At 38.3% G+C, this 19510-nt stretch overlaps 2 protein-coding genes across 3 annotated transcripts; both read left to right on the top strand.

Annotated features, from left to right (window-relative positions):
- Window positions 1-694: 694 nt before the first annotated feature.
- On the top strand, window positions 695-5818 carry SPMAP1 (sperm microtubule associated protein 1). Its single transcript, XM_007429850.2, has 3 exons — window positions 695-901; window positions 1962-2061; window positions 4648-5818. The coding sequence occupies exons 1-3, from the start codon at window positions 695-697 to the stop codon at window positions 4803-4805; spliced, it is 465 nt and encodes a 154-aa protein (XP_007429912.1). The 3' UTR covers window positions 4806-5818.
- A 1789-nt stretch (window positions 5819-7607) lies between these two features.
- Window positions 7608-18251, top strand: CWC25 (CWC25 spliceosome associated protein). Of its 2 annotated transcripts, none has more exons than XM_007429842.3 (10): window positions 7608-7696; window positions 8713-8885; window positions 11456-11692; window positions 12215-12284; window positions 13103-13215; window positions 14395-14449; window positions 14720-14880; window positions 15331-15414; window positions 16098-16259; window positions 17349-18251. In XM_007429842.3, the coding sequence occupies exons 1-10, from the start codon at window positions 7679-7681 to the stop codon at window positions 17461-17463; spliced, it is 1188 nt and encodes a 395-aa protein (XP_007429904.2). In that variant the 5' UTR covers window positions 7608-7678; the 3' UTR covers window positions 17464-18251. The 2 variants fall into 2 exon arrangements, with proteins under 2 accessions (XP_007429904.2, XP_007429903.2); XM_007429841.3 differs by having other exon boundaries at window positions 16095-16259.
- The last annotated feature ends 1259 nt before the right edge of the window (window positions 18252-19510 follow it).

Genomic DNA, 19510 nt, shown 5'->3' with positions numbered 1-19510 from the left:
AGAAATACCTAATTCAAATTGCAGTCAAACATTAGTAAAATGTATAAAATTAATCTGGCAATAATTCAGAGGGGTATATTGCACTTCTTTCTATGCACCATTTACACTATTCAGTTATTCAGATGGGATCTTACCAAGTCTTCCAGTCTGACTCCTAGTGATTTCACAGACATACACATCCATGTATGAAATCCATGAAATATAGAACTGGTTTGTTACTCGTTTCTTTTAGACTACAGTACTACTTTTGAATGTTCCACAAATATATATAAAAGGATTGTGCTCTCGCACAAGGAAGAGTAGAAGAATTGTGAAGTGCACAGGAAGAAGTTCTCAAAGGGCAGAAGGGCAGGTTGTATGAAAGAAACATTTCTGAAGTGTAGGAATGTTACTTAAATTTTGGTTAGCAACGTTTTTTGAAATTTCTATTCTGCAGGAACTATGGTAGGTTCATTAATACAAATGTAAAACTAAGGATAAGCTATACCAAAGTAAGCTACTGCGTGAATGAAGAAACTTCATGTATGCCAACTTCTGGTTGTTAGGGAACAATTGTCTCTTGATAACATCACAGAGACTCTAGTAATGCAATAATAAGAGTTGCTAGGAGAGAGGTAGGAGATATATATAGGTGTGTTGTGAAGGAGACTAGTGCAGTGTAGCATGCCAGTCAGTTTTTTCTCTTCTGCTAATCATGGCCTTTATTACCCGGAGATGCCTACAAAAGCAGAAGGAATTCATCCTGGATGGTGTGGCAGTGGACACCATTGGTAGCAGCTATGCCCACATCCTGCCCAAGTTGTGGTCTGCATTGCCACCTTATAATGCTCAGTTGGATATCCATGCTGCTAGCTATTTCTCATCTCCAGTGGTCAAATCAGTGTTAAAAAGGACGGACCAGGTAATGGCATTTGCAGATTGAAATGGAAATCAATGGAACAGATGAGCAGGAGAGCTAGGAGGTATAACTTAATGTCTTAATGTCATGCTAGACAGTAGTCCAGGTGCACACGACTCATAGACAACAGGATATTCCCAAACTTTTTTTTTTTTTTTTGCAGCTTGGGGCCCTCCAGAACAGCAAATTGCTGAAATCAATTTTCTGATACATTCCTGTGGGAAATAGATCAAATAAAGTTGCATATTTGAATAGCTTAATATATCTAAAGTAGAACTCTGCCTAGCACAGAGTACCTAAAAGCCAATACTAAATCTCTGAAAATATAGCTCCACCAGCTTGTATATTTTTGCCTTGGCTGCCAAAAATAAGAATTAAAAGAAATATGGTTCTGACTGCAAAAACCTGGTCTGTCACTCTGATAATTCATAGAGTGGTGCATCCCTTTTTTTCAATGAAAAAAAAATCTTCCCAGGTAATTTATTTAGGTCTCTAAAATAACTAAATAGCATCCAGTCTAATTCTAGTCTGTTCAGAACATAGAAAAGACAACTTATATTAAATATGGGGAAAGTATATTTACAGCCGTTAAAAACAGTTTGTAATGCTTCCAAATTATCCTCAGAAGCTGACTCTTCCTAAATTATAGAACAGCTACAGAATATTCCTCTCTATGTGCTCCTGCAAACGGCTCCTGGATTTTTAGAAGAGAGATGGGAAATTGTGGGCAACAATGACCTGTTCCTTGGATAGAGATTGGGCCCAAATTGGTAACTGGTTCATCATACACGCTTTAGGAAGCCAGTAAATACTTTACTGTTTCCAATATTTAGATTTTCTTTTCTTGGAATGTTTGGTCTTCACTGCTTGATGTCACAGCTCTCTCTATGATCTCACTGTAGACACTACCCATTGCATCACATTTAGGAAAAGAAGAAAATATTCCATGATGATAACAATTAAAACCTGTCTTCTCTCCCTCATATTCTCAATATCTGCCTCCACTGCATATTTATTTTTAAACTGAATTAATTGGGTTTTTGTGGGGTTTTTTGCTTGACAGACTCGTGGTGGGACTTCTAGGGATGGGTGGATAGTGGACTATTTCCATATCTATGGGCCAGGCCAGAGATATTTGAACAGGAGAAACTGGGCAGGAGCAGGTGAGTGAAATATTGTATCCATCTCTTCGGCTGCCTTTCATTTCACCAGCGATTGTTGATCTTCTAAACTCTTAAAGTGATTTAGGAACTGTCACAATAGCTGTGTTGAAGCTATATTCGGTGTATAGGTAATTGTTTCACATCTCCATCTCCCACACCATTCCATTGGTCCAGTACTCTGGCTCCAAAGCCGGAAAAGTGTCCTTTGAATTAGCTCAACTTCTGGGACTCCATGGACACATCCATGCACTTTTACTGCAGACAGAGTGTTTGTTTTAATTAATTTTTACTAAAGAAGTCTTTTACAAGTTAAAAATAATGCAAATTTAAAGAAAAAAGAAAGAGTAAAAGAAAAGTGATAAGTAAATAGGAAAGAAAGAAAAAAGGCAAAGAAAGAAAAAAGATATTAAAAAGTGGCTTTCGATCTTCCTTACAGCAGTTAAAATGCATTTATAGTTTATCCTCTCTCTCTAAGATTATATCATGACTCCCTTCTTTCCATATTCTATCCTGTCTAATAATCAAATCCATAAATCATGAATTCATTTTTTTTTCCATTTTCAGCAAAAAGTCCATAAGAGGTTTCTAGTCACTGGCAAATGTAGTTGTTGCCTTTTCTCTAATTAAGCAAGTCAATTTTGCCATCTCTGCAAATTCTGTCATCTTTATCAACCATTCCTCCATTGTGGGTATTTCAGCCTTTCCATCTTGCAGATAGTGTGTGTGTGTGCGTGCGTGTGCGCGCCTTTGAGTCAGTGTTGACTCCTGATGATTGCCTGGACTACTCCCTGCAGTTTTCTCAGCAAGATTTCAGAAGTGGTTTGCCATTGCCCTCCTTCTAGGGCTGAGAGGGAAGGAGTGGCCCAGCTGGCTTTGTGCCTAAGGAGGCACTACGACTCACAGTCTCCCAGTTTGTAGCCTGGTGCTTTAACCATTACATTAAACCGTCTCTCTTGCCAATAGTACTAAAGTATTCTGCTACTGTCTTCTCTGGGATGTCTTGTTCCTCCCCAGGCTCACTTACAGCTCTGATTTTCCAGGTGACTCCCATTCAAGTACTAGCAAGCAGCAATCCTGCTTAGGTTTTTGAGATCACCCAAGGTCAGTTCTTTGGGGAGGTTGGCGAATGTAACTTGGTGTGCCTTGCCTCCTTTAGACAAATACTTTGCACATAAAGACAGAATGGGTTCTTCTGAAAGTAGATCATGCTTGCTTTTTCACACTCAAAACCAACTGGGGAAACAGTGTTCCTTCAGGTGATTCTAATAACAGTTCTAAGTATCTTCCATAATTGTCTATGCCGGATGGAGTGGCAGGTCCAATGACATCTGAAGTTTAGGTTTCCCTCTTCTGCTCTATTGAAAGTTATAAAATAAATAGCATTTCACAGCTGAAATGGGCGATCCTAGGTCTTTTTGTAGGTTCCCTGCATACAAATTAGATTTCCCCCCCTAAGCTGAACTATAGTGCTAGCATGATTTAGGATGGGTGTGTCTAGCAAAAGAATTAAACCAGTGTTTCTCAACCTCAGCCACTTTAAGATGGGTGGACTTCACCTCCCAGAATTCCCCAGTCAGCATGGCTGGCTGAGATTGAGAAACCCTGAATTAGACACTGTAAGTCATCCCTTCTGCATAACAACTAATAGCCCACATGAAAGGTTTGTCTCATTTGGAACCAGCTCTGGATGTATGTTGGGTCAAGCACAATATTGCTGCTTGAGCTTTTTTTTTCCTGGCTCTGCTACAGTTTATTTGAAACTTAAGCAAAGCTGCAGGGAGGGTCCTTCCCATTTAGTGGCTTTGTTGAGTTTGTAGGTAGCCTTTTTCTCTCAGTGCTGGAAAGCTGCAGTTTATCTTGGCTCCTGGAGGAGCTTCAGAATCCTGTTTTGTTTTGTTTGTTTAGAAAATATTAGAAAGTCATGGCTGAAACTAATAGAGAAAGTTCCTGGTGGCAAGTAAAGCAAATTACGATGCTTTCCCTGTCACAGCTCATATGGGTTCTTAAATATAATGGAACACAGGTGACTTGAAGGCTTGTTAGCTCTCCCCCTTAGTACCTCTGATTTTATTTTATGTTATTTATCTGCTTTGCATATAGGGAGCCAAATCCACAGAGCATGAAATTAAAATGTGAATTGAAGAGTATGCTGGCAATATACTTACTGTTTTATGTGGATCAGGGTGAGGAGATTTGTTATAATATGGGAACTGTGGTGGCTGAGTAGGGCACTGAGCAACGTTTTTTGCGTTTTGGTTGGCTGGAGAGGAACACTGATTGGCTCATAATCAGCTCTGCTTGTTCTCCTACTGAAGTCCACAGAAGTGAAATTAGTACTTTGGAGGGATTATAGAGTGGAAATTGTGTGGGTAGGTGGTAGAAATTTAGGAAAAAAGTATTGCATTGCTGCTAGGGGTAGTTAGGCGATGCAAGACCAAGAAAAAAAAAAGGCAGGTATTGAGGAAAAAGTGTCAAGAGACAAATAGTGTAAGGAAAATGGTGTGCATTTGGGTATGGGTTGTATTTTGCAAACACATGCTTCAACATACTTTGGATGGATAATAATTAGTATTTATTTCTATACAGGTCACTCTCCAGAGCAGGTGGCTGGTCACCATCTGTACCTGATAGATGCAAAACCAGCAACAGGTTGGAATGGGCGATACGGCTATCGCCGCAACACTCCTGATCTTCGCACTCGCTCTTCTTGCTTTGGTGAAGTAACATGGCTCCCCATCCACTGAAGAACACCAAATTATATCAGTCTGTCCCTTCTAACTAAATGCTCTTGATATGTTTTGTTTGTTCTTGATTTTTCAAAAATAATAAAATACTTTTAATTTTCTTATCCTAACAGTTTGTTCCTTGTGGGGATGGGAAATTATGGCAGGAGATTACATTAGGACAGCTTTTTCCTAACGGGATACTGCTAGCCATGATGCCTTGGGGAGGATGAAAGCTGTAGTCCAAGTTGGGGAAGGGCAAAGTGGTAAACCAAAATTCTGCATGTGATGAAAGTGGCTTAATTGTATATTTTGTGTTCTGAGACATCTGTTTTTAGGGCAGAAAATGTGTTTGAGATTAACTGTATTTTAAGCATATGACTGTATACTGCTTTGGGCTTCAAGGAGCAGTCAACAGCAAATCTGCTGAATCTGTTTAATTAGCTATCTAAACCGTTTCTCATTCCTGTCACCTCTCTTCCTTGTATATGTACTCGGACAGAAAAATGTATCTATGCTAGGGTGTCCAGGCAATAGTGATTCAGAAATACAGCAATGCCTTATTGAGGCAGGGACAGATGTGTGACTTGCCTATGAGTACAATTTGAGGCATATTTTCTTGGGGTTAAGATCTGCTTAGTACATAAAGGAAAATTGTATGCATCAAGCAAGCACACTGCAAATGAATCATACAGTATTACATTAGAAGTCATGGCCAATTAAACTTCATGGGACACAAATTAAGTTATGTTGATATTAAAGTTGCAGACACAGGGAATCATTCCCAAAATTATAAACAGCAAATCTACCAGCTATATCTCTAGTATTAATAGCAACATCACAAACATTAGGGCAGCTTGGTAATCCCAATGCAAGAGAGCCATGGACAGAGACAAGCAATTCACAGTAGCTGTGTTCACATGACATACTGAACTCTAAATCTAACCACAAAGAAATTGTCAGAAGGATGGGACTTCTTCCTTTTCTCTGTTTGTTCCCAAGGCAGGAATTTAAGAGAAATCATCAGACAATCAGTCAAAATATGTTTATTCATGCAAAGTTGTCAAATTGCTTTGGATGGGTGGCTGCAAAGCGGATAGCTTCTCCATCCTTTTTATAGGTCTTTTAATTTAAAATTTAGCCAATCATTATTAATAGAATGAAATGTGCCAGCTTATTACAACAGTTTCTGTTCTATCAGCATGAACATATTCCTCCTAGCATGAACATTTTCCTTTCACATTCTGTTAAAACAGATGTTTCCTTAAAGTTTCAGTAAACTTTCTTATTTATGGTTAAGCAGAAGTCTCTTTATCTAAAGCTAAACAATGGACACTTTAACTTTCCTATGCATGTGTTTTTCTATACATAAGATATATATTTTCCTTTACATAGCTTTTGCTACATGATATATTCACTTGTTTATACTGACAGGAACCAACTATTGTCTGTTCTTATTGTAAAGATATTAAAAAAACAACAACACTATGAACCACATTTTAGCCTGTTGCAGTCGGACATAGTCCAGATGGTTAGTTTATACTTCTATCTGTTGTGTTTTTGTAGAAAAATGTAAGTCAGCACTATTAGGAAATAAGCACAGTGCTACTATACTAAAGCAAGCATGTAGATATAAGGCCAAAGAAATGGGTTATGTACAAAGCAAAGGACAAAGGAGAGATTAACTAAATCAATACATCTATAACTTGTCATTTGTCATTTTTTTGATGCCTACATTCTATGTAATGTGAACACTTTAGCCAATCACTATACAACATGAGTCTCGTCGTATTGCACATGTGTTAAAGTTAATAAAAGACTGCTTACTGAGGCACTGGGAGTTGTCCCTGTGGCAGAGATCCAGCATTTGGTGTTAAGTTTTTAATAAAAGTTTCTCTTTATTTGTTGGTTTATTTTAACTGGGTAAATAAATACTTTTTCCATAACAATGTGAACTCAGAAAATATAACTGAGTAAACCATGGATGAGTTAGCCATGAGTAAGCATGTCATGAGTACTCAGCCAATGAAGTGATTGCCTTGTTTCTCCAGGCACAGCATTGTGGACACCACCTCTCCCACTGCAGCTTGTCTAGTCTTATTTAGATTATGATTCCCATCCTGATCATTATGGTGGGAATGACAAAAGTTTACTCTAACACACACTGCTATTGTGTCAGGGCTATAAAGCTTCAATTAGCCATGACAGAAAAAGGTAGTCTTTATATTCAAAGGCAATGCACTGTAAAAAGAGAGAGAGAGGGAATGCTACTACCTTTACTCTTTTTTCATGGGCCTCTTCATGGTGAATTAAAGGACTAGTAGCATGATCCAAAACAACTCTTCTGACTTCATGCTGTCCTTCCCAAATTACCTCCCCAGTTGTTGAACTACTGGTTGGGATGATGGAAGATGTAGTTCAAAATAGTTTCTGGAAGGACTGAACTGTCACAGCGATTGAACTGAATCAAAGATGGGGTCAAAGGCAAGAGACCTCCCTCCTCACACGTTTAAAATGTATATACAGGCAATATAAATAAGAAATTATGCACACGATCTTCCCCAACCTGCCCCCTCCAGATGTTACAGTTCACATCATCGCCACTTAGTGTGAGTGTGATAGTTGAGCCTGGGATGAAGGGAGTTGCAGTCCGACACATCAGAATTATAATTAATAACAATAGTTTTTCCCACAAGAGATATATTGCAGCTTCGACAGAGGAAGCTGTATATATCTAGATGTTCTTAAATCAATCGCTTCCGCTCTGAGAGGACCGTCTCATGGAACGGGAACAATACGTTACGTCATCACTCCGCGCCGGTCTGAGCCCAGTAGCCGAGAAATAGAGAACTTGCGGAGCGGCCGCTCCAAACGAGATCCTTTGAGCCGTCGCCATGGGGGGAGGCGATCTGGTGAGGAAAAGGGAAGGGATGGAGAAAAGCCGAGGGGGGGAGGGGGCAGTCCGAATCGTCTTGGATTTGAGTTAATCGAAACTAAGGGCAGGCTTCTTGTCTCCCTCCGGGAGCAGGTTGCTATGTACATATTTGGATGAAAATACAGGGATATATCGCATAATGTAACTATATACTGTATTATATAACTGAAATATAGGGACGTATTGAAGGAGTGGAGAGACTTGAGCTGGGGTGGGGGAAAGTCTCTTACACAATTGGAATTCAGTGTTATGGAAAGGAGATTAGGAGAATGGGGTAGAGACAGCGACATGCTTTATATAATTGAAGCACTTGTTAGAGGTAAGGAGCCTCTTTATAGCAACCTGACTGGTATATCACTAAGTCAAAATCTAGTTTGTTTACTTTAGTTTATCAAGGTGTGATAGCTTAGCTATTGTTTCAGCTCATAATCTGGTTTGTTTACTTTGCTTTAGCAAGTTGTGATAGTTTAGCCACTGTTTGCAAGCCATGATTTATGGTTTAGTGTATGTGGTGAGCCCAGTTAACTGTGGTGTATTCAACCATTTTTAAGAAAAACATGACTTTGTATGATGTGTGAATCTAGCCAATGAGTATAGGGCCTCCATCATATTCTTAATGTACAAATTAACGGATGATGGAAGCCTCATTTGGAGTGGAGGAAACAAATTGAATAGCCCCACTACAATTCAAAACTTGTAACATGTGCTACTTGGGCTTAATAAGTCAAAGATAGGAAGCTGACTGTTGAAGCAAGTTGTATGTGATGTGGAGTGGATAGCTGCCATTCCATTATAAGACAAATAAACTACAAAATGAGGGAACTATTTGGGTAGCAATACAAACATGGAGCAAGGACTCCTATGCTTTGTATGTACTCAGTTTTAGTACACTGAGGCTTGCTTTTCAGCTATCGTCATTAATTGTTGTTATTTGGTATAGCTTTTGTAGGGGGAATTTGTCAGGTTAAATCAAAGTGTTAATCTTGTCTGTAGAATCTAAAAAAAAGTTGGCACCCACAAACCCTACGTAATGTGGAAAAAGTTTGGAAAGCGGAACAAAAACATGAAGCTGAGCGGAAGAAAATTGAAGAGCTGCAACGGGAATTGCATGAAGAGCGAGCACGAGAAGAAATGCAGCGTTATGCAGAAGATGTAGGCGCTGTCAAGTATGTTGAGCTGGATTTTATTGGTCTGCAACCATAGAATTGTAAAATAAGAATGAGTTATCTAGGCTATCAATTCTCTACAGTGATTCAAATTAAAGTATCCTTGACAGAGGCTGTTTGGCTTCCACTTAAAGAATTGTAGCAAAGGGAAACCCATCACATCTCTGGATAATTGATTCCACTGTTGAACTGGACTTACTGTTATTTTGAATGTTTGGTCAGAATCTGCCTTCTGTAACTTAAATCCATTATTTTGTGACCTGCACTCTGGAACAAGAGAGAACAATGCCTTCTTCTGGGTGACAACCTTTAAGGAATTTGAAGAGGGCTATCATATTGCTCCTTGGTGTTCTGTTGTAAACATTCCCTGTTCTTTCAGTCTCTCCTAATAGGACTTGGTGTGAATCTTCTGATTGTTTCCTTCACCTCTGCATTTAAGATATTAATAATCATTTTGAAGAGCACAGGATCCAGGGCAGTTTCATGTGGTGCCCCATTTAATACCTCCTCCAACTGATGATATGAGTTTTGATTCAGCTGTGTAATCCATTTAACTGTCTTCCCATCATCCCACATTTAACTATATTTAACAGAATGCTATGGAGTACTTTGTCAACTGCTTTGTTGAAATAAAAAAATACTACGTCTCCAGCATTCCCATAATGTTTAGTGAAAGCTATCTAATCCCAAAATGAAATATTATTCAGACAAGATTTGTTCTTGATATTTCCATGCTAACTTCTAGTAATTGTTTTCAAGTGCTTACAAATTACTGTCTGTTACCTGCTCTATAATCTTCCTGGTCACACTGACCAGATCTGCTTTTTACCTTTTTAAAGATGATAATAACACTTCCTGTCCTCTAGTTATGTAGCACTTCACCAGTTCCCCAGGATTTCTTAGTGAAAATATAATTAAAGATTTAGCCAAACCACCCTAAAATTCAGTTCATTTAGATCTGGAGATTTAACTGATTAAAAGTTAATAGGATTTGTGCCTGCAGGGTCAGTTCTGCCCCTTCATTCTGTTCCTCACAATTGCCTGATGGAACATTTATCTTCTGATTAGGGATGATTGAGTGTAGAATAACTTTGCCTTTCTATTGTTACCTCTTAATATTTTGCCATCACCATTGAGCAGCTGATATACCAATTATGTCTTCCTTATAGTTTGAACATAATCTAAGGCAGTGTTTCTCAACCTTGGCAACTTGAAGGTATGTGGACTTCAACTCCAACTTCAGCATTCTGGGAGTTGAAGTCTACACATCTTCAGGTTGCCAAGGTTGAGAAACATTGATCTAAGGAAGACTATTTTTAGCAGCCTTCATTCACCTCAACTCATTCTGAGCTTTAGCTTTCCTAACACCATCTCTGTACTTGTGAGTTACCTATCTGCACCCTTCTTTGATAACTTGGCTCTCTTTCCATCTCCTGTGTGTCTTCCTCTTTGGATCTTCATTAAGCTTTTTGTGCAACTATACTGGTTTCATAAGTTGTTATACATAAAACTTAAAGTGCACCTCGGCTAAGAAAAGTAATTATTATAGTACCAAAAGAAATGCAAGGCAGGTAGTATTTCCTATTGGACATACTCAGTTTATGTCATTTTTAGTCTCCTTCAAGCTATTTGCTGTTTATTTTCCCCTTATGGAAATTGCCACCATCTTCAAGTGTCTTTAAGTGTCTATATGTAGCTGATGTTTGCATAATACTCTGGTCTGCAAGTGACCTTAGCACAAGTCCTTCTAGACCTGAACTCTAGAATGTAAAGTAATTAAAGGTGATACTGCTGTGTATATGCCAAATGCATTTTCTTTGTCATTTCCATCATCCAATAGATATTGTCCCAACTTATATTTTAGGACTGAAATTTGAAAGGGTGAGAGTGAAACTTCAGTGAAGCTTCAATTTATCTCTCCTTAGTTCAGAGATTTAAACACTGACCTTATTACCCAATCATAGTACTTAAAATTTGATAGCATTTGACCTCTTAGCAATTGAATTGATGAATTTCTCTAATTCAAGAATTAAAAAATAGATAGTTACAGGAATAAAATTCTCAATACTTAGATGTGGAAATCTTATGCTTCTTGATAAAGCTTTCTTCAATCCAGTTCAGAAGAAATATATTTTAATTAATAATATATTTCCCTTGATAAAAGTATGGAGATCATTGGAATGTAAAAGAAAATTAAAATGTACCCTCTCCTCTAGCAATTATATTTCACTACTACTGGCTCTGGATAAATTGTGATCTTAATAAGGATCACTAATGTGTGCATTTGCAGAGGTTTTTATTTTGCCCCATCCAGGAATTCAAGATTCTATTTCTTGCAGTTAAAAAAATCCCACAACCCATCCCAAGTAATAGACTTGTCCACATGTGTAATGTATTCTCATCCTCTTTGTAATCCCAGACCCCAAAAAATGTTAAGTGCTGCTGAAGGTTGCCTACCTATTATAATCATCCTTTGTTTTAATTTTTTTAATTTGCTTTGTCTTCTTCTCTTCTGACCCTGAGTTGAAATGAAAGTTCTCATTTTATATCTTTTCCCCCAAATGAATTAGAAAAAAAGATGAGAAGTTGGAATGGATGTATCAAGGACCAGGGGGCATGGTGAACAGAGATGAATACCTTATGGGGCGTCCAGTTGACAAGTATGTCTTTGAGACAGCGGAGGACAAGGAGGCAGGCTGTTCTTCTGAGACTGGCCTTCTGCCAGGCTCTATCTTTGCCTCCTCAGGTGCCAACTCTGCCTTGGATATGGCTAGCAAAATCCGAGAAGACCCACTTTTTATGATAAGGTAATTGGGATTGTTTTCAGTATTAAAAAGAGGGGCAGAAAGTGTATAAATAAAATAAATAATAAATGATGGACTTATAGGTAAATCAGGTGTTGGCCAGGATGATTTATAAAATGAAAGAGTTGAAGTATCTTTAATATGAATATTAAAATTATCTTAATTATTCCCATTAATGTCCACAGTGCTTCACTTTTACATTTTTGTGCTAGATTCAATCAGAGGGGCTAATCCTGTAGACTGAGTATTGAGAATCTATGATTCTTCATATACTAGACTTATAACTATTTCTATTTATTTAGAAACCTATATGATCATTTGTCTTATACAAGGTAATCCTAATCCGGTTATAATCAGTAAAAGCAAAATAAATAAAACCAACCACGTTTTGATAGAGGTTAAAATCCAACAGCTTCTGGAAGACCACAAGTGTCCCCCTCTAATCATAAATTTAATTACAGAAGTGGAATAGGCTATCTCAGAATTTCATGTGAACATTATTTAAATATTCTTTTGTCTATATAGGAAGAGGGAAGAAGAGAAGAAACGTGAAGTTCTGAACAATCCTGTAAAAATGAAGAAGATTAAAGAACTGGTATGTGAATGTATGCTTGTGAAAGCATACAACAGAATGATGTTGAATTCCATGGCGGCAGTCCTATGTATTCTGAGTAAAAATTCAATGGGGCTTTTTTCCAAGTAAATGCACTTAGGATTGGTATAAGTTATCAGTATCAAATTATTATGAAAAGAATTGACATTTGGAGTATCTTTTGTTGAGCTGGGGAAACAGTAATCCCAAGGCCACAGCTTGGAAGGTTTAGGTATGTAAACAATGTGAAGTCTGACTTAGTTTCTGCTGATCTCGGTTTAGAAAGAAAGAGAATAATGTATGGAATAGGGGCTCAACCAAGTGTTAAACAGTTGCCAATCCAAAGTCTTTTAACTGTTGCTGTGTTTACAACAAAAATTGTTAGAGACTAATGCAAACTGGAATGTAATTTTTCCCTACTACTACTGTGCACAATTATAGTTGGAGTAAGTATTCCAACTGGCACTAATTCAGCACTGGTTACTGAAGATATGGAATTATCCCAGATATAACTAATGTAGAATAATTGCTATAAATCCTCAGTCTTCAGTATGGCAGCCATAGGTTCTAAAATGTCCATCAACGTCTTCCTGAAAAGTGCCAGAAAAAATACAAACGTGAGGTAAGTGACATACAAAGAGAGTACAAGAATGTTGAAGAATGGTGTTTTGTGACTGGCTCTTCTACTATGGTAGCCATTTTGTGAACATGCTTATAAATATGTTCTCAAAATTGTAAAAAGTGCCCAAAGGGATTGGGACTCTACTCCAAACTCTGGTACTTATTATGAAGCTAATACTTCCCTTTTTCAAATGTTCTAGTTGCAAAGCAGTTTGGAGAAGAAGAAGAGAAAAAAAAAAGAGAAGAAGAAGAAGCACAAGAAACACAGGCGCCATAACTCCAGTGGCAGTGAAGATGAACAGATTAAAACTAAGTATGCATGTGTGTGTGTATACACAGTGTACATTCATTCATTCATTCATTACATGCTTTTAATTACAAAATTGTTTACAGTCTTATATCAGTCTTATGAGACAGGGCCATTTTAGAGGTTGGGTTTGAGTACTGTTCATAATTGCAGAAAAAGGAGTGGAACTGAGTCCCCACACAAACACATGCTACTGTGTTACAGTGGCTCTTGATGTTAAAAGGTGATATAGGTAGTCCTTGGTTAACAACCACTTATTCAGTGACCATTTGAAATTACAATGGTGCTGAACTAGTGGTACTTACAACTGATCCTCAAAGTTCCGGCCATCCCAGAACCCCCGCAGTCACATGATAATGATCCAGGTGCTTGGCAACCAGCTCGCACTTACAACAGTTGCAGTGTCCTATGTCACATGATTACCATTTGTGACCTTCCCTGCTGGCTTCCCACAAGCAAAGTCAATGGAGAAGCCAGCAGGGAAGGTTGCAAGTCACTCCTGTAAGTCATCCCCACCACTTTTTCTCCCAAGGAACCTGGCTACAGAATATGAGATCCCAGGGATCTCGTACTGTGTAGCACCCACGCACTTGCAGCATCCCCCCACCCTCACTCTGTAATGCATGCCTGCCTGGCTGTACTCATGCTGCAGCAGGCACCTGTGTGCCCTCCCACACTCCGCAGCAGCCAACCCCCACCTGGGGGTTAACTTAACTTAACCCGCCCATTGGCCTGCTTGCAAGCCGCCTGGGACTTGCAACTTCCTGCTGGCTTCCCCATTGACTTTGCTTGTTGGAAGCTGGCAGGAAGTCACAAGGAGGTCCTTGCTTAACAAGCCACGATCCTCGCTTAACTATTGCAATGGGGACTCCTGGGATTGCTATTACTAAGCAATGTGGTCACGTGACGTCATGCTTTACAACCTCATTGCTTAGTGACAGAAATTCCAATATCAATTACCATAATTAAGCTAGGACTACCTGTGGTGTGGATGGGCAGTGTAGCTTGACAGGCACAGTGGTAGAGGAGCCACCATGATATATTTCTCCCCATCCTTGAGCGAATCTCTGTATACATGCTGGGTTTCTATTCATATGGGCTGGAATTGGCATGTACATAACCTATATGTTTAAAATAACCTATCACGCTGACAAAATGATAGAATTTAATTTTCTTTTGCTTTAGGTCACAGGAGAAAGTAGAACATCTTCATACCAAAAAAACAGGATATGGATTGCAAGTATGTACTGTGGTCTGTAGTATTTACTATACAGTATAATATAGAGATGCTATTTATTGGGGCCAGCCTGACTTAGAATGTCCAGTCTTGAAGTGGCACTTATGCTTTAAGCATGTGAACTCACACATTATCATTAAATTCCTTACTGGTGTAGCTGCCAATAACTTCACAATCACTATTTGGGGCATCTGTGTGCAGTCAATCAAATATAGCAACATTTGTTCCATGCTTAAATACTTTCAGCAAATAGCATTTTTTTCTTAATGTTAGGTTCGTGATAGTGGCCATGAAAGGATGCTGTCCCATAAACTCCAACAGAGTTTTGGATCAGAGAGTCAAAGCCATTCTCCAGAGAAGCATGGGGGCAAGAAGACTACAAATCAAGAATCAAGCAGGCATAAGAGATCAAGATCGCCTCGAGACAGTAAACAGTAAGCAAGAATAGGACAGCCAATTCTCTTTTTCTGTAATAGATGTTATTTTAATTGCTGTGGAATTATTCAGATTTTAATTAGGTGTTTTTTGCATACACTAGGGTACATGGATTGAGTATATTTGGAAGGTCATCATTCTGGCCTCTACCCATTGTAATTTTTAATGTGACAAGAATGGAAATGTTTTAAGAACATGTGCAGTAATTATACTCATTGTTTAAAATTAAGTGATAATTTAATTTTTGAATCTCCCTCCCAGTCTTAGTTATGATTTTGGGGTGTTGCTCCTCTTACGTCATTCAAAAGGCAAATGCAGCCATTGGGTTGAAAAACATTGTGCATCCTGGTAGTATATGATGAAGAATTAGCAGCAGAACAGTTTAGACCAAAAAGTTATTAATAATGAATTACTATTTTCATGGAGGAAAGAAAACTTCTGAATTGCAGGCACAATGGCATGGAACAGAAGACAAAAACAGAATGTAGGAATTTTCGTAAGGAACAAGACTATAGAAGAACACAGGCTTCAAGGTATGTGGAAGGGCATGATATTGGTGGATTTTAAGTGGGTTGTAGCATAACTGTATAATGTATTTTAGGCAGAATATTTTGAAAAAACATATGCATGCAGAAAACTTGGCAATTAAATGAAAAGGTCTGTAAAAATAGACTCAACAACTTTCTCTTATTTTTTTTCAATCATTATCATTATTGCCCATTATTTAAAGACCCCAAATGTCCAACTTTACAAGATCAACCTCCTCGAATTTGATGGGTGAGAGATCTAATTTACTAAGGATACAACTGAGCTTCAGTCTCTGCACTTGCTTTCTGCTGGTTTCCAAGCACTTTGGAAAGCTGTAAATAGTTTTAATGCTCTGCATATGGTCAGTGACTAAGGTACATTAGATTTAAGGTATACATTTGTTTAAGATTCACATGGTGCAGGAGTATAAAGAAGGTAGAGCCCATTCTAGCTTGAACTGAGCCCTTATTCTTTGCTTAAGTAATATTCTGGCAATTGGTGTATTCTGGATATTGAGTAATCAATCCCAGTTCCCCGCTTATCTTAATCATAGCACTAGAGAACCCTATTTCCTCTGTTTACAATAGCCAAGAGAAGGATTTACTCCATAAGTTGGTGATGAAATTGGAATTTGATTTGAAAAGCCACTATTATGCTGCCTAAAATCATGTTAATCTATTTTAAGCAGAAAATTATCAGCAGAAGAGCTGGAGAAAAGACGGAAGGAAATGATGGAGAATGCCAAATGGCGGGAAGAAGAAAGAAAGAACAATGTAAACAAACATAAAAAAGAAGAAGAAAGAGAACAAGCTCTGGAAAAACTTCGCCACTGCAATGGGAAGTTCATATAGTGAGTATCCTCTTCCTTTTAAAATTAGGAAGAAGTTGTAGCTCAATCAGAACAGAATACATTGTATACGGAAGGTCCCGGCTCAGTCTTCATTAAAACAATCAGATGATCACTACACTTGATATAAAGCAGCAGCATCCTAAATTATCTGTTTGAAAGCCATCTTGGGATACATCCTTGTTTCACATACTAATATTGTGAGATCTAAATCTAATTTAGATTTAAAGAGGATATGTTTTCCTGAACTTTTCTCAAAGTGTTAAAGCAGCCACTTCTTTTGGGATTTTCGGCTGTAGTTCAAAGGCTGTCCCTGACTGTGTGTGTGTACTTACACAGACAATGCTTCTACTGGAAGTGCCAGTGAAGTGATGCTATGCATATGCAGACTGCTGGATCCAGCCTTCAAAGCAGTTCTGTGAACTTTCCAAAGGGTGTGGTTGCTTTAACACTTTGAGGAGGGGTGCTTCACTTTCGGTAAAACCCCTTTTAAATGCTTTGCACAAGCCTAATAATTTCCTCAGCCTTTTACAGGGTGCGCTTTCCCTGTAGAAATTACAGTCTAAACATATTAGAGCAGGAACTCTGATATAATTAGTTTTTGTAAATTGCTTTAGGAAAATGCAGTCTTGCTAAGGATTCTGGGTGTGAAGGAGGAATTACAAAAGCATAGAATTATCTTGAATAGGAAGAGGAAAGCTCTTTCATGTATAAAGAGTGATGCAGAAAATCATGCATGATTTAATGACTACAGAAAAGAGTGAAGACTAGATAGATTTTCCTTTCTAGACTTGAGAGATTCCATGTTTTATATTTTCCCTGGCCCCCAGATATTATGCAGAAGGGCATCTCTCTCTCTCTCTTTCCCTCCCTCCCCCTCCCCCTCCCCCTCCCCCTCCCCCTCCCCCTCTCCCTCTCCCTCTCCCTCCCCTATATATCCTCTCTGTGTGTGTTTGCTATATATCCTGGTTACTGTCTCCTTATTTTTTCTGTTTCTTATCTGTCACCTTCTAGTGAAAAATAAATGTTATGTAGGGCAAAATGTCTGCTTTTCTAATTCTTAATGCCCTTCCTTATTTCTTTTGCCTGCAGTAACATAAAATTGGAGAGTGCATCCACCTCCTCTCTTGAAGATAGGGTGAAAAGAAACATTCACTCTATCCAAAGGACACCAGCAGCCCTGGAAAAAAACTTCATGCGTCGATGAAATTGTTTTGTGTTCTATCACTGGCGCGCTAAGGACTTGCATATTTTTCTCTGAGGAGCGACTGACCATTCAGGAAATCTTCACAGGCCAGGCTATCTTTTTCCTTTGTCCGGAGAGCACAAGGGAGTTCGCTGTGATATTCCATTACAATGTGTGTGTTTTTTTTAATTAAGGTATTTTAAATGTCTGCAATTTGATGTACTCCTTGCAAGCCAATTTGTTAGAAAGCTCTGCCCTTTCTTTGATATTTTATAATAATATAGCACTATAAAAGGGTTATAAGAGTTTGGCCTCTATTCCCAGTGAGCCCCAAAGAAAACATGAAATCAAAACAGGCTGTTCTCTTATTTTTAATGGTATTATAAAGAGAAGGATTATTACAGAAGCTTTCATTGTCTGATAATAGTTCCTCTGCCTTTCATGTTCTTAAGAATGTGATATACCTGGGTCCAGACTAACTGGGCTTATACTTCTGTTTTGCAGAGTTTTATCTCCTTCCTCTCCAGAATGTGTCACAACATTTTTATTTGATGCAAGATATAACACTTGCAGTAGAGAGAGAAGTCCCTTTCCTAAAAGGAGAGAATAATTCTATTCATTGTTTTTTTTACTGGAGACATGCACATTCTGTGCACAAAACAGCTTCTGTAATGAGCAAATTTTCTTAATGAAAAGGAAAAAGGGAACAGACAAACCTTTAGAACTGCAGCCTTTCACATTTTATGACATGTAAATACTGAACTTTGTATATCTAGCTGGCATTTAATATATGTATACCTCTTTATGTAGTTTTTTAGCATTTTTGTAGTATTTTTAAATATTCTGAAAATGTATATAGATTTTCTACATTTTACATTCTACATTTTATATTAATGGCTCTGGATAGCTTACAGGGTACAGTAAAAAACGTTAATAACATTCATTTAAACGTTTAAGGAATAACAGATAAACAGGGCCATTAAAAGGCCTAGGAAAATATTGCCAGCTTGCTTCTAAACTGTAGTAAGGAAATGGCTTGCTTAAATTTGGATAGCAATTTATTGCATAATATGACCATGCTCTAGAGAAAGTCGGATGGGTTGTTAATCAACAGGTTGTTAATCAAAAACAATTCCTGTGGAAAGACTTGCAAAAGATGCCCCTTTAATGACTAAGAGTGCAGTGCTGAATGGAATAGATGGGACTATAAGTAGCATGGGCCTAAGCCATATACAATTTAATATACTGTTGCAAGCACCTTGAACTGGGCTTGAATTAGCAAAGTTGCTTTAGCATGAGAGTAATGTAGGACCCCAAGAAGGCCCCATTCACCACTAATAAAAACAATTCTAGGTCAGTTGTGGTAAAGGCTGCCCCACAAGGAATACTTTGCAGTAGTCCCTCTATGAGGTTACCAGTACATGAGTCAGCAAAGCAAGGTCTCATTCATATAGAAATGCACCTGTTGCATCAGCCAAAGCTGATAAAAAGGTCTTGCAACTGATGCTACATGTCTGTGTTGGATCCAGGACAATCTCATATTGTAAACCTATTTCTTAAGAATAAACAAACATCCAAAGCAGGTATAGCTCCCAAATCTTGAAGCCCACCTTCCAGCTTCAGTTCATTCTTCCACACCCAATCCCTTACAGCCTGGAGATGTACAGAGGCTCTGGTGACATCTGTTTCCAAGGGTGCAGGAAAGGAGAAATGTGAGTATTATCAGCATATGCTACTAGCATACAGGTAGTCATCACTTAACTACCACAATTGGAATGGCAACTGTATCTCAAAGCAGTGTGATCATTAAGCGAGACGTGATCACAGTGGATTTATGATCTCACTTCCACTGTGTTCATTAAGCGAGACGACATATGATAGCAACTTGTGATTTTACTGCTGGCTTCTCCATTGTCAGAAGCTGGCTATGAAGTGCACAAATGGCGATCACATGATTGAGGGATGCTGCAAAGGTTATAAGTGTGAGAACCGGTCGTAAAGTTACTTTTTCAACACCATCGTAATTTTGAATGGTCACTAAACAGGGCAGTCATTAAGCGAGGACTAC

The sequence above is a fragment of the Python bivittatus genome, unplaced genomic scaffold (genome assembly GCF_059951505.1).
Source record: "Python bivittatus isolate LINGU-HERP-01145 unplaced genomic scaffold, Pbiv_v1 ctg000410_np1212, whole genome shotgun sequence".
In the NCBI taxonomy this organism is placed as follows: Eukaryota; Metazoa; Chordata; class Lepidosauria; order Squamata; family Pythonidae; genus Python; species Python bivittatus.
The sequence above is the reverse complement of the archived record's forward strand: the minus strand, read 5'-3'. Positions and strand labels throughout refer to the sequence as shown.